This window comes from Thermobia domestica, chromosome 6 (genome assembly GCF_964235325.1).
Source record: "Thermobia domestica chromosome 6, izTheDome1.hap1.1, whole genome shotgun sequence".
Classification (NCBI taxonomy): Eukaryota; Metazoa; Arthropoda; class Insecta; order Zygentoma; family Lepismatidae; genus Thermobia; species Thermobia domestica.
In genome coordinates, this window is record NC_137459.1 from 132,831,560 (window position 1) to 132,857,683 (window position 26,124).

The 26,124-nt window shown below is 39.5% G+C and overlaps 1 protein-coding gene across 1 annotated transcript in view; it reads right to left on the reverse strand.

The window, feature by feature from the left end:
* The window catches only part of LOC145688219 (uncharacterized), a 57,057-nt gene that overhangs the window by 1,486 nt on the left and 29,447 nt on the right, over window positions 1–26,124 (reverse strand). The window contains exons 4-5 of the mRNA XM_081762124.1: window positions 21,401–21,471; window positions 1,696–1,808 (exon numbers count right to left, since the gene is read on the reverse strand). Of these exons, the coding sequence (XP_081618250.1) occupies window positions 1,696–1,808; window positions 21,401–21,471 (184 nt within the window). The remainder of the gene's footprint in view (window positions 1–1,695; window positions 1,809–21,400; window positions 21,472–26,124) is intronic.

Sequence of the window (26,124 nt, forward strand, 5' to 3'; positions counted from 1 at the left end):
CTACAGTGAAATTGAACTATCGCTAATTTTAGAGTTTCTCTCTCATATCTTCAAAACAAACAAAAATATTCGAAAAGCAGAAACGTAGTGAACTAGACGATACGATTTTGCATATGATACCATTACCACAATTCACCTATCTGCTTTTGGTATGCCGCTATTTACTGAACCCGCAAAAAAATGCAAAATCTATCTACAGTTCCAAATCGAAAGCAGATAGATGGTGTAATAACGGTTATCACATGCAAAATCGTATTGTCTAGATCACTACGTTTCTGCTTTTTGAATATTTTTATTTATTTATTTATTTTGAAGATATTACAGAACTCGAAAATTTTGCTGTAGTTAAGACCCTTAACGGAGTCGAGTTAATTCAAAAGCACTTTATAACACTCATCAAAATATTATCTTGTACTTTTTGTGTGCAAGGATGGGGAGTGGTAAATTCAACAATTTTGAAATATCAGAATCCTTTCTTCTTTGGTATTTCTTTCTATAACATGCTTATTTCAAATGTTGCACTGGAAATAAATTTAAAATAAGAAATTTCCTTTATAAATAAGTAAATAATAAACCTAAGTCTGTCATTCAATATACTTTTGTATTGTAAATGAAAATGAAATGTTATCTTTGTTTTACACCCAACGGTTATACCAGCTAGGCTAAAGGAGACTGCGAAGATGATAAATGAATGCAATGGTGGAATGAATAAAGTGGTTGGAAACGGGAGAACACCGAGAAAACCCACGCACACAGTGTTTGTCCACCACAAAATCTACTTGGTGCGAGGTAGGATCGAACCAGGGACCCCACACACCAGAGGTGAACGCTCCACCACTGAGCCACCAACCCCATACTAATGGCAAGAAACAAATGGTAAGCAACAATGCACACAACTTATCAAATAGTAAATTAAAAATTTTGATCATTTGTGATGCTATCCTACACTAGAAAACAACTACTTTCCAACAGTCATTTAACTTCACAATGAACGAAGAGACTTCGGAACCAAAGATTAATTGTGTCAAGATCTAGTTACCATCCAGAATCTCATTTTGGTCAAGCATGAGTTGGCAACAAGAAACAAGATATGGGTTTTTATAAATATCAAACCAATAACGTTTATCATTTAATTTTTTAATAGGCAGAAAATGTAAATAAGTATTTTTAATAGGCACTTGTAAGTATCAATATATTTCCAATTTTCTACTTACGTTCCATAATTTAATCATGTGATATACACGAACACAAGTATATTGGATTTTAGAAGTTGGTACGAAAATAAAGAAAAAAAAAAATAAAAATTTATTTGTTTCATGTGTTATATTGGAAAAACTATCTTATTAGAAGAAGCACCAAAGAAACAAGGACCCATTTTTTTAAAGATTTTTTTAATTCACCGCTCGCCGGCTTTGCAAGCACAAAGCAAAATTTGAAAAGTGATGTGATGTGCTTGTGAGTTACCCAATTCTATTGAGAAAATGAGCACGGACAAACTACACTTACTTTTATTATATATATTGATTATATGATAAGAATAACCTAAAATCAGTAGTTTACCCAGTTTAAAAAATATAATTTAAATTGATTTTTTTAAAATCAAATATATGTGTTCTAAGGAAAAAGGAAATTAAGATAAAATGATTCTCTTGAAAAAAAGGAGCGATTTTTATCAATCCTGGCAATAATACTTACTTTTTGCATTCAACCTGTTCAGCAACTTTTGGCTGACGAGAATACTGTCTTGCAAAAATATTGCAAGCGATTGTCGCTCTTCACGGCACCTCCGCACAATTTCCGCAGCTATCCTAAAAAATATAAACATATTTTCAAATAAATATAAAGTATATATACTTGCTACTTGGTCCACACAATAACATACTGGTTTGATGCAAAAGTTCATTCCATTTTTATGACTACTTGAAGAAACGGTTGCTTTCTTAACCATAATATTTAATCAAGAAAGTATGTGTTCAATCACCTTTCTACATCTCTCTGGTGGCTGCATAATCCCACGATCATAGTACTGAGGTTTCTGGCGAAAGAACTGACACAAGTGATTTTTCAGGTTTTCCAAGGAAAAGAGCTGTTTGAACCGAGACATCCCAGTCAAGTTATAAGAGTGTGTCGGGTGGCCAAAAACAGGTGTGGTCTAGCACTGTCGTGATGGAACACCATTTCTGTTGGCTAATTCAGGGAGCTTATGATCGACTGCTTGTTTTAATTCAGTGAGTTGTGAACAGTAATCGTCCGAATTGATTGTCTTGTTTTCAGGTATTAACTCATAGAAAAAAAATTGCTTCCAGTCTCACCAAATGCATAGCATAACCTTCTTCGAATCTAAAAAATGGCTTTTGAAATGGTTGAAGGTGTATCCCCGAGCTTACATCACGATGTATTACGCCTAACTTTGTTACACACAATACATTTTTGATCACCTGTAACTATCCGCTTTAAAAATGAATCGAGTTTCAATAAAGAATTGAAGGCAAAATTTCGGTCTATCAAATTTTTATTCGTTAACTGATGTGGCACCCTATATTATCCTTGCTGTTGACGTGGTCGCCTTGACACTGTTAACTGGTTGATTCCAAGATTTTCTCCAATCTCTTGAGTTGTTGTGTGGAGATTACTTTTAATCAAAACCAATATTTTATTGCCATCAGCCTCGGCCGGTCGTCCCGAACGTGGTGCATCACTAAAATTAATTGGTTTTCACGAAATTTTCTGAAGCACTCACAGTACGTGAAATTGTCAACGGCACCCTCACTGTACACGATACATTTCTTCTTTCGCGCCTGCGACGCATTATTGCCTTTAGGGAAATAAAAAAGTACAATACGTCGAAGGTGTTTCTGCCCAATTTGTGCTGCACAAAATGCAAACAACAAAACCAAATCATCAATTCTTTTCCCCCGCGTACTCATGGAAGTTGTCATAAACAGCAATACTTTACACGTCAAGAAGCAAACACTTCAGTTTCGCGCTTCAATGTCATCCAAGACCAAAAAAACGAGACGAGCTTTTGCATCAAACCTATAGGAAAAAAAGAATATTATTTCCGGTTTTTGACCCTAAAAAGTAAAGGACGTACGGCATGCATGAAAACATACAAAAGCTGGGAAAAAAAAAATGTCAAGTATAACTTAAGTGACGTTCTGCCAAATCTATTTTCTTTATATTTGTTGTTCCCTCAAGTCTTCGGCTCCCTACGCTACGGGTTAAAATCACGCTTAATTAAGAGTTCTAGTTATTTACAACTAACTGCCTAATGCTCAAATCTAAATATGCTTAAAGCTTTCTTCCTATTTAGAAATAATTAACTTATAACAATGAAGTTTGTAAGCTGCAATTACATTGTCGCAACAGTTTTAAACCTACGAATTGCATGCACCCTATTGCTGCCAACTAGCGTCGGGTATATAGTCATATTAAAACAAAGGAAATATCGTACTGAAATTGAGTAATCACACTTAAGTATTTGGAAACTGTGGAAGCTAATTTTTAAAACTGACGAAGAAATTTATTAATTACGGAATATTCATAATGCTACTCCGTCAATATCTTCCATCTTCGTAATTATACGAAGCAATCAAATGTGAAGGAACGCACATACAGTAATTTGTCGTACTACGGCATATTCATGTCAAGTTAAATTCTACGTCTCACTGGTTTATCTTTTTTCTTTTCTTTTCTTTTTTTTTTCATTCTATAGATTACATAATCCCTCAATACTTCACCTTTGTACATAAACCCTGAAAGCAGATTAACATGCAAAGCCGTCCCTCCTTTTATCATGTTAAAAAAAAAAAAAAAAAAAAAAAAAGCATTTTCCATGTTCAGTAATAGTAACCTGTATCTGCAAATTTTAAAACTTCCGTAACAGGGTGTTTACAATTTCCGTTTACATTAACCCTAGAAACACCATAAGTATGTGAGGGAGGGGGAAGAGGAGAGGTGCTGCGAGGCCCACAAATTATTATTATCAATGAACTTAAGTTCGTTACTGAATTCTCTCTCTCTCTCTCTGTCTGCCTGTCTGCTGTCCGTTACTTGCGACTTTTTTTCACTTTTGAACCCTGAATTCGACAGAGCATCAAAAACTGAGAAAGTGATTAAATTTTTCGCGTCAGTCTTACCGCTCCCGAGATATTGGCCAAAAAAATGGCCGATTTCCAGAGATTTAAGGAGCCATATCTCGGGAACTGTAAGTCATAGAGAGTTTCATATTGGTGTTGATCAATATCTAAAAGGATGGTAAATATGTTGCTACCAAATCGTAACCGGTGGCCACTGTCCAACGGACCACTGGTTTGGCCAATGGCCACCAATTATTATCGGTACCAAAATGTTTACCATCTTCTTAGGTATTGATTAACACCAACATCATCTCTCTATGACTTACCGTTTCCGTGATATTGGGCAAAAGATGGCCAATTTCTAGATATTTAAGGAGCCATGGCTCGGGAATCATAAGTTGTAGAGATGATATTGATGTTGATCAATAACTAAGAGGATGATAAATATTTTGATACCAAATAGTAACTGGTGGACACTGTCCGACTGGCTACTGGTTTGGCCAATGGCCACCAATTAATATCGGTACCAAAATGTTTACCATACTCTTAGGTATTGATTAACACCAACACCATCTCTCTATGACTTACCGTTTCCGTGATTTTGGCCAAAAAATGGCCAATTTCTAGATATTTAATGAGCCATAGCTCGGGAACCATAAGTTGTAGAGAGATGATATTGATGTTGATCAATACCTAAGAGAATAGTAAATATTTTGGTATCAAATAGTAACCGGTGGCCACTTTGGAAGTCTCACAGAGATCATATTGGTGTTGATCAATATCTAAGAGGATGTTGAACATTTTGGTACCATATAGTAACCGGTGGCCACTAATGAACTCTCTACTGGCCAACTGGCCACCGTTACCCAGATATCAGCCAATATAGTTCGAATTACTAGATATTTATGTAGCCATATTTCGAGAACTGTAAGTCATAGAGAGATGATATTTTGCTAATTTTTGCGAGAAAGAGAAGGTGCGGATAAAAAGATTTACTTTTACATCTAAGAACAATGACAATTATCGTTCCCGCTCCATCTCCATTCATTTTAAGTTCGTTCTGGCAATGCTTTTGGAGCATTCTCAACTGGTTTTATTTTGTAACTTTTATAACGATAGAAAAATTTTTAAAAAAATGATATTTTCAGGCTTGACCCGATTCGTCATAAACGTACTTGCTAAGTTTTTAGTGTCTTGTTTCTTCTATTTATAAATAAACAGAACGTTGTGGGCCTCAGAGTACCCCTCCTTGGTAATATTAAGGGGCTATTCACCAGATACACTAATTCATACATTCAAGTGTTTTGGCTATTTATTTTATTTTCCTGTGAAACAATTTTGGTATTACATCATGCAGGGACACACTGCATTGAAACTATTATGATCCAATGTTGACAACTACACATAATAAATATTTAGTATTTACATTTTATTTGATTATTTCCTTGGTACCTCAGGATTTTATTTTCTATTAGTTTATTTCTTAAAACCTGTTAACATCTAAATATGTCACTTCATATGTTCTCTCTCTCTCTCTCTCTCTCTCTCTCTCTCACTCACTCACCCACACACACACTATTGTATATATATATATATACAGATGGTGATCAGAAAAATGGAAACACATGTAGTTGGCAACACGTCAGATGTATGGGTTGGCAGTGGTGTCATGCCGCCCGCAGCGCCGGACCGCTGGTGGTGGTGTGTTAGATCGGTCTCGATACTACGTCAGGCGCAGTAGAACAGCAGTGTCCAGTGGCTGCAGCAGACGGAGATAGTGTAAAATGGGAGACCTCTCAGATTTTCAAAGGCAAATTGTTGGTGCGCGGTTATGTGGAGTGAGTGTGACGGCAGTGGCTACTGTGTTAGGTGTGTCGCGCGGGACAGTGTCGAAGGTGATTATGACCTACACAACACACGGGAAAACCACATCGGGGAAGCGGAACAGTGGGCGGAAGAAAATCATGAGTGACAGGTCACGCCGGGTATTAAAGCGCATTGTCACGCAGAACCGTCGTGCCACTGCGGAGCAAGTGACGGAGGAACTCAATCAGCACCTCCCCCACCCTGTTTCGACAATCCCAGTCCGCCGCGAATTACATGACATGAACTTACGGGGTCGTGTTGCACGGGCCAAACCGCTCATCAGGGACCATAACGCTTTCGCACGCCGCAAATGGTGCCGCGACCATGCAACTTGGACCGTTGAGGACTGGAAACGTGTGATATGGTCGGATGAGTCATCCTTCACCCTATTCCCAACCACGGGCCGTGTTTATGTGTGGAGAACGCCCAAAGAAGCTTATGATCTGCAGTGTCTCCGCCCAACTGTGAAACATGGCGGCGGCTCGGTGATGCTGTGAGCCGCAATATCATGGGTTTCATTGGGTCCTGTGGTCACACTTAGCGGACGAATCACTGCCAACGATTATGTCGCAATTTTAGGAGACCACCTGCATCCTATGGTCCGGATGTTGTTCCCGGATAATGACGCCATCTTCCAGGATGATAATGCACCCATTCACACAGCTGGCGTTGTTGTAGCGTGGTTTGAGGAACATCGGGATGAAGTTCAACACCTCCCCTGGGCCGCCCAATCCCCAGATCGCAACATAATTGAACATCTGTGGTCCGTCTTGGAAACACGACTCCGGCGACGATTTCCACCTCCATCCTCTCTCTCAGAACTGGCCGATGCCCTGCACGAGGAATGGTGTAAAATTCCACTTGCTACCATTCACGACCTCTATGCCTCCATCCCACGTTGCATCAAAGCTGTTCTGAAGGCGAAAGGTGGCCCGACACCATATTAATCTGGTAAGTTGCAATTTCGTTCAGGTGTTTCCATTTTTCATATATATATCTAAACCACATGAACTGACAAAATAAAGAGGTTTCCGTGGAAAGCTAAAATTTGGCATCATTGTAGCTTTCCCGGACTAACCGACAGGAAAATTGCCAAAAGTGAATATGTTTAATTTTTAGGGGGTCTAAAGGGGGGGGGGTTGAAATTCTTCATGTTATTTATATGGGCCATTTTTTGGACCTATAATCTCATATTTTAGGCACTTGGAATTAGAATAAAAACTTGAAGTTCAGTGTGCTTGTATGTTTTCGTTAGCGTTACCTAAGTAGATCACCAAAAATAAAAATTTGCAACTGTAAAGTGGCTTTATAGGGAACTGAAAAATCCTTCCCATGTTATTTATATGGAACGTCTTCTACACCCCGAAGTGTTTAAACACTTCCGGCAGGATTAGAACAATAAAATTTGGCATGAATGAGCCTTCCGAGAATAACCCACACGACAATTGCCAAAAGTGAAGATTTTTACTTTTAAAGGAATCTAAAGAAGGAGATGAAGAAGTGCCTATGCTATTTAAATGGACGTTTTGCTGGGATACACAATCTTATCTTTTAGATATCTGAAATATGACTGTAGGCTGGATAACAATATTTTTACTATTTTATAATAATTATTTTCTATGCTAGCTTGATTCCTTTTCCCCAACCTTATATACAAAGGTGAGAATGCATTTAAGAACACTCGAATATATCGTCCAATTCGAACAAAATTCGTACTGCAGAATGTGTAGTAAGCGTGAGGGGCACACTGAGTTTCGTTGAAGGTCCAGTACGCAGGTCAATATAAAAGTCAGGCTGTAGCTTGTGTGCGTGTTAGTTGCGTCTGGATCCTGCAATGATCGGGGAGCCAGTAAAGGTCCACTGTGAAATTAAATGACTTTGAACATGACTGTATAGTAAGATTGGCAGAGGCAAGACGGTTGCTCCGCAGACTTGTCGCTCGCGGACGGTTATGACATGCCAGTGGTCTATCGTCGGTATACACAATAAGAGGCAAGGATTCCCATAATACATGTATCTCCAGACATTGTGTCATGCGGGGAAGTTCCTGGATAGGAAGATCATTCAGGTCACGCTAACTACTAACAAAGGCAATGACTGCCAGCACAATCAGACCCACCGTAACCCCCACTAACAGTAAGAACATTAAGCAATCATTGAAGGTAGGTATGCATTCCTGAGTTTGTTTCACAGGATTACTCCTGACATCTGCTCATCGAAGAAAACGTCATCGATGATACCAGAAAAGAATGTGAAGTCAGTGATATTTCTGTCTGGAACACAGTGACTGCCGTATGCGGGTACATAGATATGTAGGTAAGTGAAAAATCCAGCATTGGTTCACACTCGCCATAAATGACTCTGATATATCAACTAATAAGATTCACATGAACCTTGCCTCTAGTTTTCATTCAGGGTAGTGTGACTAGTGTATCGTACACAAAGGTGTCCGAAGTCATGAGATCGGCGCTCACGAGTTAGAAACTCACGCTCATTCGATCTCAACCTCACGAAGTGAGCATGACGTCGAAGGAACGTAATGCGATGTGAATATGATATCAAAGTGATGTTATGAGCGTGAGGTCGAGTGAATGTGATGTCAAAGTACATACAAAGTGAATGTGAAGTGCTTATGAAAATCTATTTCATATCACGACCCTCCTTTGATCCATTCTCTTGCCAGCGACCCTCCATAAAATTATTTCCGGCTTGCAATAAGCTTTCTGATTATTGCTGCTCATCGCTTGTGACGCACCAGAATTGGGTTTCACAATAGACATAATTTAGAATTGCATTTCAATGTACAGATTTTGTTGTATTAGTATCTTTCTTGTATTTCAATCTGCAGTTTTCACCAGTTTCATTTCTCTTTTATCATAATCGTTTTCTATAAGATTTTTTATTTGTTTACAATTTTGTTTAATATTTTCTGCTGTATTTTGATAATAGGTATAGAAATAAAAATACGCCTATTAACCCCTTCACATATGACTTCTTTCGGAATTTTTTTGCAATGCTGTAAACATCTATGCCTTTTCTGGCGCTTACTTAAACTAACAGATGTTCACAAAGCACAGGAAACCTGTAAGCTTCTGCCTCCTATTGGCAGCAAGCGGGATACAGCCGCTCAAACATCGGAACGCGTGACACGCGTCAAAATACGGAAGTGAAAAGTGAGAGGAACGCGTCCAGCGCGTCAAAATATGGCAAGGGGTTAAAATAATACTTTTTAAAAATATTTTCCGCTATTATTTTCTAATCACGTTTATTTTTCTCAGCTCTGTTTGCTACCCCCAAGCTAAGAAAATACACTCCAATTCCATCTGGCAAAATTAACCTAAATGTCAAATTTCAGGTCAATTTATACTCATTTGTAATTTACTCAATCTTTCTAAGTTATCCTAGTGTGATAATGACTTCAAAAAACTCGATTTTCAATTATTATAGGAGCGTGGAGCTTTCGGCATCTATGGCATATAAGCCTGTCTCGTATGAGGGATGACGTACCTCGGCGACCACACTGCCCGGGGAATCGGGAAGGATTGATTGATTGAAAGAAGTTTGGCTGGATGCATCGACAGCGAGGTCTCTTGCACCTTCTGTGACATTAAAGATAAAAAAGGAATAAAAGCATATTATTTCAGGAAAAATATAAATTAAATGCGCAGTCTATAGCATAATAAAAGGTATCAGTTCACTTAGGAGGTAAAATGTCATAGCATTTAAGAAATGTGCAAACTCAATACACAAACACAAGGACTGGTTAATATACAAAGACAGGTTAATCTTCTCTGCCGGAGCAGCTCAGCAACAGGTGAACACACATGGGACAGTCCGTAATTAGTACTAGATATGACTGCAGGAAAGAAAATAAAAAGCAGTCAGGACTTGAGCATAGTGTACGAAGGAGGAAACTTTGAGGATCATCTGGGCATCGTCTTCAAGCAAAGCATACCAGCTGGTAGTCCAAGTCGGGCTCGCTCAGGAGCAAGAGGAAGACACTCCACGAGAAGATTGCGGATAGTAAGTAATGCACCATAAAGGGTGCAGGAAGGCGGATTCTGCCTATGCAGCAGATAACCATGGGTCAGATGGCTATGTCCGATACGCAAGCGTACTAATTTTCGTTCTTCTAGTCGTAAAGGACGAGAACTCGTGACCCAAACACCAAGCCGAGGCTTGACAGCGTACAGTTTATTATGTAGGTGTTCGTCCCAGTCTGTCTACCAGCGCTGAAGGACATGACAGCCGACGACAGGACGAAGATATGAGCTAGGAATAGGTAATTGATAGTCAGGTCCTGTAAGGACAGCTTCCTTGGCAGCACGGTCGGCACGCTTGTTCCCTGGAATACCAACATGGCCAGGCACCCAACAAAATTGTACATCACAGCCTGCCATACGTAAGAAATGTCAGGAAAGTAGAATTTGCTGCACAAGTGGGTGCAAAGTCGAGGCGTCAGTAAGGCTTCATAAAGCACTGCTAGAATCAGAGCACAGGAGAACATGTCGAAGATTGTGTCGATGAATATAATGTAGTCTGCAAAATAGCTACTACTTCAGCCGTAAACACTGTAGAGTTCGGATGGAGCGTGGAACCAGCGCTATGATCAGCCATGAGAAAGCCACGACCAACAGAGTCCGTATGCTTTGAACTGTCAGTGTAGAAGAGAGTGAAGGTTCAGTACTGATCCAGAAAAGAGGAGAACTCCTTCTTGATTACTGGTGACAGACTTCTGGAATTGCGCTAGATGGAAGCTAATGACTGGTGGAAGAACAGTCCACAGAGGAATGGGCAGGAAGCCTAATGGACAAAGTGCAGGGACATTCATTCCAAGAGAAGTCGCAAGGTCTATACCACGAATGCACAAAGATCGAGTAGCAGTAGGTCGTGCTTAATAACGTTCATAGCGAGTATCAGATTCAATAGCGAATGCTGAAAGATGATCAGGTTGTTCACTAATATGGATGTAATAGCGCAAGAGCAGGCAATCCGGACGGTGGGAGAGAAAAGGTTCATGAGCCTCAACATAAAGACTAGAAATAGGGCTGGTCCAGAAGGCTCCAAATGCTAGACGAAGTCCAAGATGAACAGTATAGAGGGAACGTACGATGGAAGGTCGGGCAGAACCATATGCAACATAGCCATAATCCATTTGTGAGAGGATAAGGCCACGATACAGACGTAGAAGCACCACATGATCAGCACCCCACGAAAGATGAGACACAAAACTTAGTAGGTTCATGGAGCGGAGACACCGCTACTAGAGGTATCGAATATGAATAGCCCATGTGAATAGTCTGTCAAACTGCAGGCCCAGAAAACAAACATGGTCCACAGGCACAGTGACGAAGGCGACAAAAAATGAACGCAGTGTGTTTTGGTGAACGAAAAGGTAAAACTAGTACTGTCAGACCATCGGTGAAGGCGGTTGAGCGCTAACTGCAACTGGCGAGTAATAGTACAGAGATCACGTGAGCGACAGTAGATCGTAAAATCATCCACATAAAGCAGCCCATGAACAGGAGTGGAGAACTGTGACATCACACTGTTCACCGCGACAGCAAAGTGACACTCAACACACTGCCCTACGGAACTCCATTCTCCTGCGGAAAGTGAGCAGAAAGAGTAGATCCATGTTTGACTCTAAAATAACGTTATTGAAGAAAGTTCTGGAGAAAGAGCCAAGTGGCCGTGTAAGCCACAGATGTGCAGTTGCTGTAAAATGTAGCGCCAAGCCGTGTTGTAGGCCTTTTCTAGGTCAAAGAAGATTGCTATCAGAAGTTCTTGATGGCGGAAGACATCCTGGATAGCACTTTCAAGATGCGCCAGATGATCAGTAGTGGAACGAAAGCGCCGAAAGCCACACTGGAGATTGGAAATGAGTCCAGACTAAGCATGTATTTATAATCTTCTCCAAAAGTTCACACAGACAGCCAGTCAAGGCGATCGGGCGGTAGTTTCCACTAGACGTGGCAGGTTTGGCAGGCTTCAAAGTAGGAATATTATATGTTTCAAGCCAGGCAGCGGGAAAAGAATCTTGAAGACAAATACGATTGTACAGTTCAAGAAGATATTGCTTGCCATCTGCAGGAAGATGCCGGAGCACAGTATAACAGAGCAATCCTATCCTGATCAGGGTCAAGCGCGGTGTCCTTCGTAGAGCCCAAAACAGCATCAAGTTCAGCAGCGATAAAAGGCAGATTATAAGGTTCAGCATTCAAAAACGGAACTGAAGTGGTGCACGCTCGGTATGTTGTTTCTGAGTGAGGAACTCTGCTGAGTAGTGAGTAGAACTGGAAACAGATGTAAAATGACGTCCTAACTCAGCAACAATCCTATCCTGATCAGTGACCAGTACACCATTGATGACAAACTCAGGAATTGCAACAGAAGAAACATGCCCCTACAGATGACAAAGCTGTGACCTGACTCCAGTCATGGAACTGCGAGCAGTAAGATATGAAACGTAAGTGCGCCAACTATGACGTTTAACTTGTTTAATCAGATAGCGAGAGCGAGCTGGAAGGAGGCGAAACTGAGCCAAATTATCAGCAGCAGGTACACGATGAAAAGTGTGGAGTGCTCGTCGTCGGTCCAGAATAACGTAATGAATCTTCTCAAACCACCGGACTTGAGTACAGGCTTTATAAACGTGGAGAAGTGTATTCGTCGTGCTCCTGAAAAGGAGCCTGGTTTCGTGTGAAGTGTGTGTGTTCATTGTGTATGTGAGTTTTTAGTGAACACAACAATGAAATCAGGATAAAATTTGGTCAAGTGGTTTAAAAATAACAAGCACAAAACAATAATAATATTTTGTGTAAATCACCATTATAAACCAACACAAACATTATTTTAAAGAGAAGAACTCTTTAAAAAGTAAAAACTCATGAATCATCACTTCCTGTATTGCTGTCGTATCATCTGTTGGACTATAATGGTTGAGGTGAGTGATTTTTGTCATTTGTGGTAGTTAGATAACCCTCGTGGCAGCCTGACAGGACAGGCTACATAACTAATAAGGAGTAAATCAGAGAACATTAAGATTCTCAATAGTCATCTTAAGGGTCTTCACTAGAGCGAAATTAAACTACCGCTAATTTTAGAGTTTTCCTGTAATATCTTCAAAACAAATAAAAATTATTCGAAAAGCAGAAACGTAGTGAACTAGACGATACGATGTTGCATGTGATAACTTTACCACAATTCACCTATCTGCTTTTGGTATACCGCTATTTGCAGAACCCGCAAAAAATGCTAAATCTATATACAGTTGCAAATCGAAAGCAGATAGATGAGTTATGATAACGGTATCACATGCAAAATCATATTGTCCAGTTGACTACGTTTCTGCTTTTCGAATATTTTTATTTGTTTTGAAGATATTACAGAAAAACTCAAAAATTAGCGGTAGTTTAATTTCGCTGTAGTGAAGACCCTTAAGTTGAAGAAGCATCAACACGAGTGTAGTATAAGCAATCCTTCATACGTTAGTGCGCTGCGGGTTATCCGTACTTTTTAAGGGGTACTATGATGCAAAGGACACCACCATCGGTAAGAAAACAAAAACAGACAAGAGAAGACTCACCAGTTAGTCATTCCAACGCTCAAGCAACGCCTACAAGAATGGAAAAAGAGGAGGCGCGTAAAACAACAAGGAAGGAAAAGTATCACCAGACACAACCTACAAAAAACCTATGACATCCTACGGCTTTGACACAATTGATCAATATGAAAGCGAACTCAGCTACTTAGATAGCTTTCTAGATTGGAAAAAGGTAGGGGAAGGGTCATCTTGACAAACTAAAGAAAAGAATGGTCGTATGGGTTAAAGACAGAACACTTTTAGAAGGGAAACTCCAACAAATGGAGAAAATAAATGAGGAACTCCAGAGTAGATACAAGGATCTCCAGAAAGAAAAATTAATAATTGAAATGGAAATTATGATCGGACACCAGGGTTCAAGACTGGAGGATAAACACACAATCGAGAACCTTCAGGAGATCATAAAAGACCAGAAAAAGGAAATAGAAGAACTGAGGAAGGATACACAAGAAATAAGACAGGAAAGGGACAAACAAATACAAAAAAATGGAGAGCGAACTTAAAGAAAAAACGTCACAGCTGAGGAAATCAGAAGACAAAGGAAACCAACTGGGAAAGGAAAATAAAAAACTGAAAGAGGAGGTAAAGGAACTAGGTCTCATGATGAAGAACACGGAAATGAAAACATTATGAGAAATTTCCATCTTAAAAGAAAAAATGGAAAATACAAATCTAAACGACGAACTAAGAGAAATAGAAAAAAAAAATCGACAACCTAAAATCAGACAAAATGGAAACAGATGAAGAGTCTATATCATGGTCAGAAGTGGTGAGACAGGGAAGGAAGATCACAGAGAAGGAGAAACGGATTATGGAGGTATCGGCTAAGACAAAATCGGCACTAATCTTTAGACCAACAAAGGAGAAACCACCAAATAAACGGCACAAAGACTGGTCGAAGTCATTGATTCAAGGAAAGAAAAATTTTAAAAAACCCGGAATGAGAACCACGAAGGACATTGTCGTACTGGAAACCGCCACCAAGGAAGATATAAATAGAATAAAATCGAAAGAAGAAATTAGAAGTAACTTCAACTTTTAGGAAAACAGATAAAGGAATCCACTAATGATCATATATAGTGTTCCATCCGATCTGAAAGATGAAGAAATTATGGAAACAATGATCGAACAGAACTTCGAAGACAACTTACCGGAAGCAAAAGAGCAAATTAAGGCCAGATTTCGTGCAGGGAAAAAGAACCAAAAGAAGTGCCACTTGGTAATTGAAGTTACACCTAATATTAGAAAGTACTTAATAAATAAGGACAAGGTTTATATCGATTACAAATCACACTGGTGCCTAAGTGTTACATCTGTCAAGAGTTCGAGCACATCGCAAAATATTGTGATAACAAATATAAAACAAGATGCAGATACTGCGGTACACTGAGACACAAAAGTGAAGAGTGTGATGAAAAAAATAAAAACATTTGCGTTCCTTGCAAACTGAGACACAAAACATGTCAAACCTCAAATACAAAGAAATGTGTGTCCTATAAAGTAGCCCGAGAGAGGATAATTAGTAAAATAAACTATGGGTAAAGATATCCAACAAAAAGGTAAAAATAAGAAAAACAAATCCCCGAGCAAAGTTAAAAGAGACAGAATAAGACTGGAAGCATTCTTAGGAAGGAAGAGAAAAGAGAATATAACAACAAAGAACAAATATGTACAAACAGAAGATCCAGATACAGTGAAACAAATACAGAGCGAATTTACATTATTGGAAAATCGGAAGAAAAACCAAAAGAAGAAACATACATCGGAAGAAAAATTGGAAATACTCAAACTGGAAAATTCGTTCACAAATGGCGAAGAGAAGTACTTATTTCCACCCAAAGAAGAGCAAATCCAAGACTCAACAATTACAACATCCACAGATATTTCAGAAATATCTCCAATATTCACAGAACCACGGCCACTTTATGAAAAAAATGGAAAGACAATATAAGCTTGCCAAGTTGGAGGATAAGCAAATACTAACAGTGGCGTTTAGGCAAATAACAAGGGATCTTCATGAGAAGGGTAGATCTATAACATATCCCGTTCTGGAAGAAGTAGACAGGATGGAATTACGAACTTATGACTTACCGGCGAACGGATGGGAATTAGTAGATTTAATCGACGAAGCATTTGAACGACGGGGAATTTATTGGAATTTGGAAAATGTGTACAAAGAACTCGTTAATCCTCATGGACGAATATATTCCGACTTCAGCAAGTCCGGCAAGGAGGCATTGGTCCATACTAAATATGCATAATAAATTTACAAAATTAAAAATAGGCAAAACAACGCCCAAAGATCAAAAATTGCCACGATGGAATTAAGAAGATTTGTTGAAATCAATGAAATAGACATAGTAAACATACAGGAAGCATACAAGCAAGAGCAAATTAACAGCATTTCCGCCGACAGCAAGAATAATAGAGGAGGAAACGATCCGAAAGCAATAACGGTAATCATGAATAAAAATATTGAAGTACTAAAAATTGCGCAATATTGTGACGAATGGACAGTATGCACGGAGGTAATCTTCGCTAACAAATCCTTTTGGCTGATAAATTCTTACTTTCAATACAGTTTAAATATACAGGATTTCATACAGAAAATACAAACAATAATTTGGTAAAATCAAAGGACTAATTTTATTATTACAATAGATGCAAACGCAAAATCAAGTATGTGGGGCTCACCGATAACAGATGACAAAGGCGAAATCCTGGAAGATTTTATTCTACAAAATGGTTTAAGGTTATAAATAAAGGTAACAGACCAACATTCGCAGGCCCGAGAGGAAAGTCCTTCATTGATGTTACTTTAAGTACTATCCAATAGTGAACAAATAGTGAACTGGACAGTTCAAGACAATGTAACAACAAGCGATCATGCAGTAATAACATTTAACATAGAATATACTACCCTTGGAACAAAAGGTGAGAATTATAACATACGAAAAATAGATTGGGAACTTTTCGAGAAAAACCTGTGCTTACCACAAATTGGTGACTACGACGACCTAGATAAATTGGTAACAGATAGAAAATAAAACAAAGAAATCTATAGAGGAATCAATTCTAGAAGTCAAGACAAAGAAAAAATATAATGACTTTTGGTCCCCAAAACTAGAAAGACTAAAGAAGATAGCAAAAGCAAAAAGAAAAAGCTACCAATCTACAATAAATCCTATACTTAAAGAAAGAAGACTAGAAAATTATAGGCTAGTGAAACAAAATATACAGAGGAATTATTAGCTGCTAAAAAGAAGAGTTGGGAACAATTTCTAAAAAATAATATAGAACTGGGACAATGGGGGCTTCCCTACAAACTAATCATGCAGAAAATTAACAACATAACGCTAACTACACTAAAGAATAATGATAATTCATATATGAAAACAACAGAATAAACTATACTTAAACTGTCAAATAAATTCTTTCCAAGAGATGACGTAAATGAAGAAACAGATCAACAACGAAAACTAAGAGAAGACTATAACCAAATTATCAGAAAAGAACATGAAGACCAAATAGACATAGTAACAAATGAGGAAATCGAACAAATAATAAAGAAATTGAAATCAGGAAAAGCCCCTGGACTAGACGGAATAAAAAATGGAATATATAAAAAGAAAAAAGAAATATGGATACCCTAACTAAATTATGTAATGCTTTACTAAGGAAGAGGAATTTTCGCTCCCTTGGAAGGAATCAAAATTAATAATATTAATGAAAAGTGAAGATAGAGACCCAAGAGATGTAAGCTCCTACAGACCAATATGCCTCCTCCGGAATATTTCCAAAATTTATGAAGAAACAATAGCTTCCAGATTACACAAATATAGGAATATTGAAGGAGATAACTTGCAATACGGCTTTAGGAGGGGCAAATCGACTGAAGACGCTCTAAATGCTTTTGTGGAGAAAATTTTGGATCGCAGGTGCGAGAAAAGTACGTATTAACCTTGTTTATAGATATAGAAGGGGCTTTCGACAATCTGTGGATTCCCTCGCTGGTACGAAGACTAAAAGAGCTAAAAATATCAGAATACCTAGTGAACACAATAAAAATATTTTAAAGACAGAAAAATAATAATAAAAGAAGAGAATGGAGATATAAGCATTAATACACAAAACGGGTGCCCACAGGGATTTATTCTAGGCCCATTGAATTCCAGCCATGTTTAGAAGCATTAAATAAAAATAAATGCGTAGATAGAGTAACAGCCTTTGTAGATGACCTAGCAGTAATAACATCAGCAAATACAAGAAGGGAAATAGAAGAAAATTCAAAAGAAATAATAAGAATATTTCAAGATTGGAGTTCAGAAAGTAAACTTAAAATTATCCAAGAATATATATATATATATATATATATATATATATGATTTTCGGAACAAAACTGGCAAGGGACCCAATCATCAAAATTGGAGAAGAGAAAATAAAAAGAGTAAGCGAATTCAAATATCTTGGCATTCAGGTAGTTGATAAACTAAATTTTGGACATCACATAAATTACATTAGTGATAAATGACAGAAAGTTACTAATAAATATAGCAAGTAATAAATATAAGCTTCCACGAAAAATAATAAAAATATACCACGACTCAATTTTAGGGGCAACTATGAATTATGCTGCCAGCGTTTGAGCTCACAGGTTGTTAGAAAACAATACACTAAAACTGAAAATAGAAAGAACCCAAAGAAATATAATGATCAGACTAAGCGGAGCATTTGGTACTACTTCCCACAATGCACTAGCTGTATTGTTGGGGTTAAAACCAATGCATCTATTAATAATCCAACGGGCGGCAATGTATTGGTTTAAAAAAGGAAACAAAAGTAGAGTACAGGACCTAATAGGCAAAGAAATAGATAGCATACAAGACAGAGCAAGTAATATTAGAAAAGTGGCAAAAAGACTGGAATAACTCAAGAGAAGGTAAGAAGAACACATAAATTAATCCCAAACATAAGTGAAAGACTAAGATGGAACCATTTTGAACCATAGTAAGAATTAGTATCACCCACAAACAGAAATGGGGATGGAAGCTGATGGGCAATCAGTTCAAGATCTGCAGCAGTACAGACGTCACGGCGAATAAGGTAGGCACAATAGATAGTAACAGGTTGCCTCAAGAAAGACACGGACAGCTAAAAGCTGCAAATCACTATTCACATGTAAGAAAGCAGAGTGATAGACATCAGAAACACGAATTGCCACACCATCAGCTGCACGGCCAGCAGTAAGGTGATCATGACGATAAAAAGTGTAGCCAGAGAGAACTGAGTTGCTTGTAGCAGTAAAATTAGTTTCCTGAAGATAGAAGATAGTAGGATGAAACCATGGCAACAATTGCTTAAATTCTTTATAGTGTGGGTAATAGCCATTCAGATTTCATTGAAGGAGAGACATTCAACAAGCGTCGGGAACAAGAAGCGGAGCGCTGCGCTTTTCTTTGTGACGGCTTTCCACAAGAGTGAAATTATCAAGATGCTGATCCACAATACCATCCATGAGAGACTAGTTATCACTGGGGAGACTGTGTGATGAATATTTCGGTTTCTTTGCTCCAGGCGGGCTAGAAGACTAGGTGCGTGGCGTGGAGATTTCTTCTTTTGCTGGTTAGAAGCAGCAGCTGTGAAAGAGATGAAGGCAGCCTTTGAAGACTGAGACAGCCTGAAGCTGTTTATTGAGTTGCTTCTTGGACAGTTGTTTGGTAGAAGCCTGGCTGTTCGACTGCTTCAAAAACAGGTCTATCTATGAACGAGAAGGAGAGGCAGTCGAGGTGGAGCCAGCAGCCAGAGCGGCAGGTGGCTGCAAGGTAGAAATTTGCTTACCGGTCTGAGGAGAGGAAATCATCATCCTGCGGAAGGGTAGGCTGCGAGGCTGAAGAAAACCTGGGCTTCGAGCGGAAGATACCTGATTTGGCAGAGGAAACAGTAACACGGGACTCCTTGGAGGAGACGGGCACACTGGGAACGTCAAGATCAGTCTGGATAGAAATGTCAACTGTTTGGGTACCTTGAGACCGAGTTGTCTTCAAAAGTGATGAGAATCTGGTGCCAAAGAAAACCTTCGGTTGAAGTTGGCGCTTAGCCCCAGCAGCATAAATCTTCTCAAGGACCACAAGTTCACGGATCTTATTTTCAGCCAGCAATTTGGCACATTGATGTGACCAGGCGGGATGAGCACCTTTACAGTTAATACACAGAGAACGTACATGGAGCCTGACCATGAGCTGGTGCGTTACAGTTTCCACAGATGGCAGAAGCATTACTTGATCGGACAGAGTGACCAAAGTGCTGGCAGTTGAATCATCATAATGGTAAGGGAATATAAGGTCGGACCTTTAAACGATGGTAAGCAACACTTGTGTGTGCTGGAAGGCTAGACATATCAAATGTAAGGATGTAGGAGTCCGTTAGCTGCAATATACCTTTCTTCTTACTGGAAATCCGATGGACAGCAATGACATGACTATCCGTAAGTTCTTCGCAGATTTCAACCTCCGGTACATCTGTGAAGTCGAAACATGTAATGACACCCTTGCTTGTATTAAATTGACGATGAGGCTCAACGATGACAGGAACAGACACTAACTGGGTACAAGATAAGAACAATCAGGTTTGCGTGTCAGAGACAGTTTGTACTAGTAATGTTCCATTTCTCAATTTTCGGATATATCCAGGTGGAAAGGTACCCGCCGTAATATGTTGTAATTGCCGATGTACAATAAACGGTGACAGTTTACTGAGGGCTCCAGCAGTGTCAGTAGATTTATCTTTGATAATTAAATATCTTAGTGCGAGATCAAGCTTTTCCTCTTTGCTGCGGATAGTGCCAATATCCGTGTAGGGTGTATGATACAAATCCTTAATGTATCAAAGCCCGAAGTCCTCCCTTCTTCAAAGTCTTCGTTCGAAGCGGCCAACGAATCTGGCAGGTCCTACCTGCGTGACCCTTGTCAGCAAGCTGAACTATGACACCAAGTCGAAGTGACTAGGAGGCACAGCCACTTGCACCGCCGACTGATGAGCACTAGCGAGAGGATCCACGTCTCACCGTATAAGGGGAAGGACCAATGGTTCTTTGGAGATTCCCGCACCGCAGACTCCTAGCATTTCCTTTCAGGGCATCACTCCATCCGATCCTGCTGGGTCCGTATGCGATTCACTCCTCCGTCCCATGGCCCCGGGTCCAGGCATCATCCAAATACAAATCCAGTTAGCATAAACAAGGCCATAACGAGGCTGTCGTCCAGGGAGAGCAACCGGCATCCGAGGTTTATTTTGAAGGTATGCTCGATCGCAGGTTTTAAATGCCGGGGAATCGGCCCGGCACAACCCCCAACCTGGAAGACTAATGGATGACTGCAATTCCGAAGAACTACGCGATTTCGGCGCCACATCCCGACGCCGGGCGGACGGAAATGGTCTGGGATCATTACGTGAGGTATCATACAGGCATCTACCTGGTGTAAATGAGGAAAATACCACTCAGGATGGCTGGACTGAAAAAGCTTTTCCACTTTTTCCACTGAATGTCCCCACTGGGAATCGAATCCGGGACCGCTTGCACCAAAGGGAAAGCGTTAGGGACTGCGTTACGCGAGGCTACAACGTGAATGCTGTATGTGTTTGAACACCCTGTATAACAATATTCTGCATATCCCACAAGTACCACGATGAGCTCACTATCATCTTATTTTGTACTATCATTGGGCTATGGTAAACAGTGTTCATTGTAAAAATTCCAATGCGAAAATGGAAAATGAGCTACCAAAAAATAAAAATATAATCGCAAACACTAAGAAAGGGTCACTGTACGAACTTTTCAAAGCATACTTACAACTTCTCCTCCTCCAGTTTCAGCAGCTTTTTTAGAAGCTTTTCATTTTCAAGTTGCAACGCTTCCTTATCCTAAAAATAAATAATAATAAAAATGTAAGGATGACGATAGAGCTATATTTCATAGGCTAAAAAATAAAATTTCGTAGCGGGAATTCTAAATGAATCAGATCAGTAAAATCCAGCAGATATAGCAAAATGAAACAAAGCATGCAAAACGGAAAACTTTTAGTATTATGAACATTAAATTTATATATATAAAATTGAAAATCACTATGTTTGTGACTAAATCTCCTGAACCGCAAGACCAATCTCGATCAAATTTGTAACATGGATGAGTTTCAAGGCTGGGCTGGTTTCAGGCTATTCACTTTGATGGTAGAACTGAGGGTTGGGGGCGGGGTTATAAAAATAAATAAAACTTAACTCCTGAACCACTCGACCAATCTTGATCAAACTTTCAACATAGATTAGGTTCAGGCCTGGGATCGTTTTTATGATTTAAATTTGATGGAGCAATGTAGGGGAGGTGAAAGAGGGGAGATACATAAAAATCAATTTATATAAGACTGAAAGTGACTATTTTTGCAACTTAATAACTTCTGAACTATACGACCGATCTCAATCAAATTTTCAAGACACATGAGATTAGGGACAGGGATTACTTTAAGCTATTCACTTTGACGATAAAACGTAGCGGAGAGAAATTTAAAAATGATAAAAAATGACCGATATTAGTTAGTGTTGAATCCATAGTTTTCGGGGTCGATGAGAGAAACAGTGACACTTCTGAAATTGTTTCAATCCAAGTTCAGCCCTGATAGTTGGGGGAAGTGGATCAACATTTAAAAATGATTGAAAATGACTAATATTAGTGTCGAATCCATAGTTTTAGGAGTAGCTGAGACTAACAGTGACAATACTGATGCCGTGTGCCACAGCACGGTGGAGGGGCAGGGGGAGCTATATATAATAATGATCGAAAATGACCAATATTAGTCTAATCCATAGTTTTCGGAATCATTCAGATGAACAATGATATTTCCGATCCGATTTAAATCCAAAATCAGCCCCGCCACTTGGGGGAGAGGGAGAAAGATATATATATATATATATATATATATAAATGATCGAAAATGGCCACTATCAGTGTGCAATTTATAGTGTTTTTGGGTCCCTTAGATGAACAGTGATATTTTCGATCCCGTTCTAATCCAAATTCAAACCCGCAACTTGGGGGAGGGGACAGAAGAGAGATTTAAAAATCATCGAAAATGACCGATATTAGTGCTGAAACAACATTTTTTGGGGTCGCTGAGCTGAATGGTGACACTTCCGATGCCATGGCCCGCAACGGGGAGGGGATATATATATATAAATGGTCAAAAATGACCGATATTAGTGTTGAATCTATAGTTCTTGCGGCCGCCGAAATGAACAATGACACTTCGGATGCTGTTCAAATCTATTCTCAGCCCCGACACTTGGGGGATGAGGAGCAGTGACAAATTTTTAAATGATCGAAGATGAGCAATATTAGTGGGCATTTAAATTATTTATTTCAAACCAGCGATGCGATGCGGGTAACATATGCTTGTTCCAGGTAAAATACGGTAACGAGTAGTGATCAATAACCACGTTAAACAAAACTAATTTCATAACTTGGCACTTGATAAAGCTGTCATGCCATACAGTATAGTTAAATTTTTGACTGCACTATATCAAACACTTTCGTTACGTTGTTTACATACAAGGTATAAAGTCTGTTAAGCTGCGTTTGGGCCTGAAAAAGGTGAGCTGCACACTGCACGATTATTGCACGCAATGTGACTCGTATTTCCGGTAAAAAGGTGTAAAAAATGAAGAACCATAAAAATTCACGTTTCAAGATTTTCAGCTTCCTCTTTTAATTCCTAATATTTTCTTTTTATTTTTCAAATCATCGATCAGTTGTGTTTTTCTTACTCCTCGCTTTCATTCTGTTTTTCCTTATATGGCAGTATAAGCAATGTCTTAGCAAGATTTGTCCAATCCAACTAGCCCTTCTACGAAAAATCCTGTCTAAAAGGATCCTCTTCTCTCCTACCCGTTTTAGCACTTGACCAAGTTCTTTCTTACTTCAATATTAAGCCTGCTAGCTAAGAGTGATTTTTCTTGCTGAATACTTCTTTGGCTGTGGCAATTCTTGACCTTCTCTTTGGTGCAGTAAGCGTCTCTCATCAAAATACTTCCCAGATAGGCTTCTTTCACATTATCCGGCGATTTGCCGGATCCGTTTCCGGCAGTTTGCCCTTTCATATTATCCGGCGTTTTGCCGTGGATGAAAAATATCCGAGCAGGGTTGCTGTGCAACTGAAGAAACAAAACCTTGTGACTCTTGTCGTATTGTAGTGGTTGCAATTGACAGATGCAAAAAGTGTCTTTTTACTCGCCTTGTTAAGATAGACAGAAAAAAAGTCAGAGACACATATGGGTTCACCTTTTTTTAGAGAAGTGGTAACTTGAAGGAGATTTTTCTATACTATTTCCACAATCGATAGACTTGAGCAAAATAGCTGCCAGGTTCTGGATATTTAAAATACGATCCCGGTATTCACCTGTTGTGACTGGGAAAACCAGGATTAAGTCCTTTCAGGATAGTCGGTGGTTGAGATCTATACCAGAATCCAGTGGCGGATGTAGAAGGTAAAAACTGGGAGGCTGCCAGACCCCAGACTATGAGAAGTATATATGAGTTTACTATAAAGTTTCAAAAATATATAAATAATAGCTTAAATTATTTTCGACGCCTTGAAAACTGTGTGCCTAGGCCCCCCGGCCCTGCGCTAGATCCGCCACTGTCAGAATCCCAAGTCAACACAACCACTGAAGCCCAAGGCTAATCTGTAAGCATTATTTATTATTATTATTATTATAGTATTTCGGGTTTATTTTTTTATTTTAAGCGTTATGACTATTGACTCAAATCTCTTTAAAGCATTAGTCTAGTCCCTGTATTCAAGGGACATTCAAGAAATTACAACCATAGAGGTGTTAAAGATAATTATAAAATATATAAGGTACAGTATATTTATCAAATATCACATCATGGATTCTCTCTTGCTTTACGAAAGTACATAAAGGTATTATTACTAAATATGTAATATTGCTGAAATATTTGATGGTGTATATTTCAATTTTGGGGCACCACAAATTTATAGAATTACAAGTTCATTTGTCCAGTGCTACCCGGACATTTATTTCTTCCAATCTCCTATTACATAGAAAAAAATAATTTATATTGATTTGGACTCTTTAATCAAGACCTATGGATTCAACACTGGTAGTATCGGTCATTTTCGATTATTTTTACATGTTATATTTTCCCATATACAGGGTTCATTATGAAAGTAATGAGCATGATGCTACCCTGACTCAACAATCCACCGCAGCGCGCGCTGCCGGCGCGAAAAAAGTAGTGGGTGGTCTGTCCTTCCAAACGCGCCCGGAGTCAGGTCTGCTGCGAGCAGTGACAGCGTGTGGATGTCGATCCGCGTGAAGCACGTTTTTACAAGTTGTAACACGGCGCGATGGAGGGTTCGCTCGAACAACGCTACGCCACAAAATTTGGCGTCAAGTTGAGTAAGAATGCTACGGAAACTTACCAGATGCTGAAAGAGGCCTACAAGCAGGAGTGTTTGTCAAGATCCCAGGTCGGAAAATGACAAGTCGTTCAAGGAGGGTCGGGAGGAGGTCGCCGACGAGCCCCGTTCTGGGCGTCCAACAACGGTCAGAACCGACAACAACGTTAACCGTGTGCGTGAAGTGTTGCGCTCAGACCATCGCGTGAGCATTCAACAAATCGTGGACACCCTAAACATGTCAACATTTGAGGTACATGGGATAGTGACCGAGGACCTGCAAATGCGAAAGGTCTGTGCGAAGCTTGTGCCGAAGGTGTGGACGAACGAACGAAAAGAACTTCGAGTTTTGCGCTACAAGGAATTGTTGGCATTGTGTGAAAGTGATCCGGACTTTTTAGACTCGGTCGTAACTGGAGACGAATCCTGGATGTTCGAATATGATCCAGAATTCAAAAGGCAGAGTGCGGAGTGGCACACCTCATCCTCCCCCCGCCCGAAAAGGCGCGCATGAGCAAATCCCGAATCAAAACCATGCTCATTGTCTTCTTTGACGTTCGAGGAACCATCCATTTCGAGTTTGTGCCACCAAAACAACCTGCCAACGCAGGATTTTATCTAGAAGTGCTCAAGAGACTGAAACGTAGGGTCGCCCGCGTTCGAAGTGACATCAAAGACTCAATGCACCACGACAATGCACCAAGTCACACCGCCTTCACCGTCGTCGACTTCCTGGCCCGGAGCAGAACCCCAGTGGTCCCCCATCCCCCCTATAGTCCTGGCCTGGCCCCTAGTGATTTTTTTTGTTTACCCGTTTGAAGAGACACCTCAAAGGAAAACATTGGGACTCCGTGCAGAACATTCAAGCCCATGTTACAAGGTTTTTAAAAGCCATTCCAGCCGAGGACTTTAAAGATGCTTTCCAGGCGTGGAAAACACGTCTCAAGAAGTGTATCGGTGCAGAAGGAGCGTATTTTGAGGAATTTTAAAGATTTGTAACAATCGGAGCAATAAAACAGTTTTTCTAAAGCAATGCTCATTACTTTCATAATGAACCCTGTATTGTATGTAACAAGTCTGGTTAAAATTACTCCAGGCGTATTGG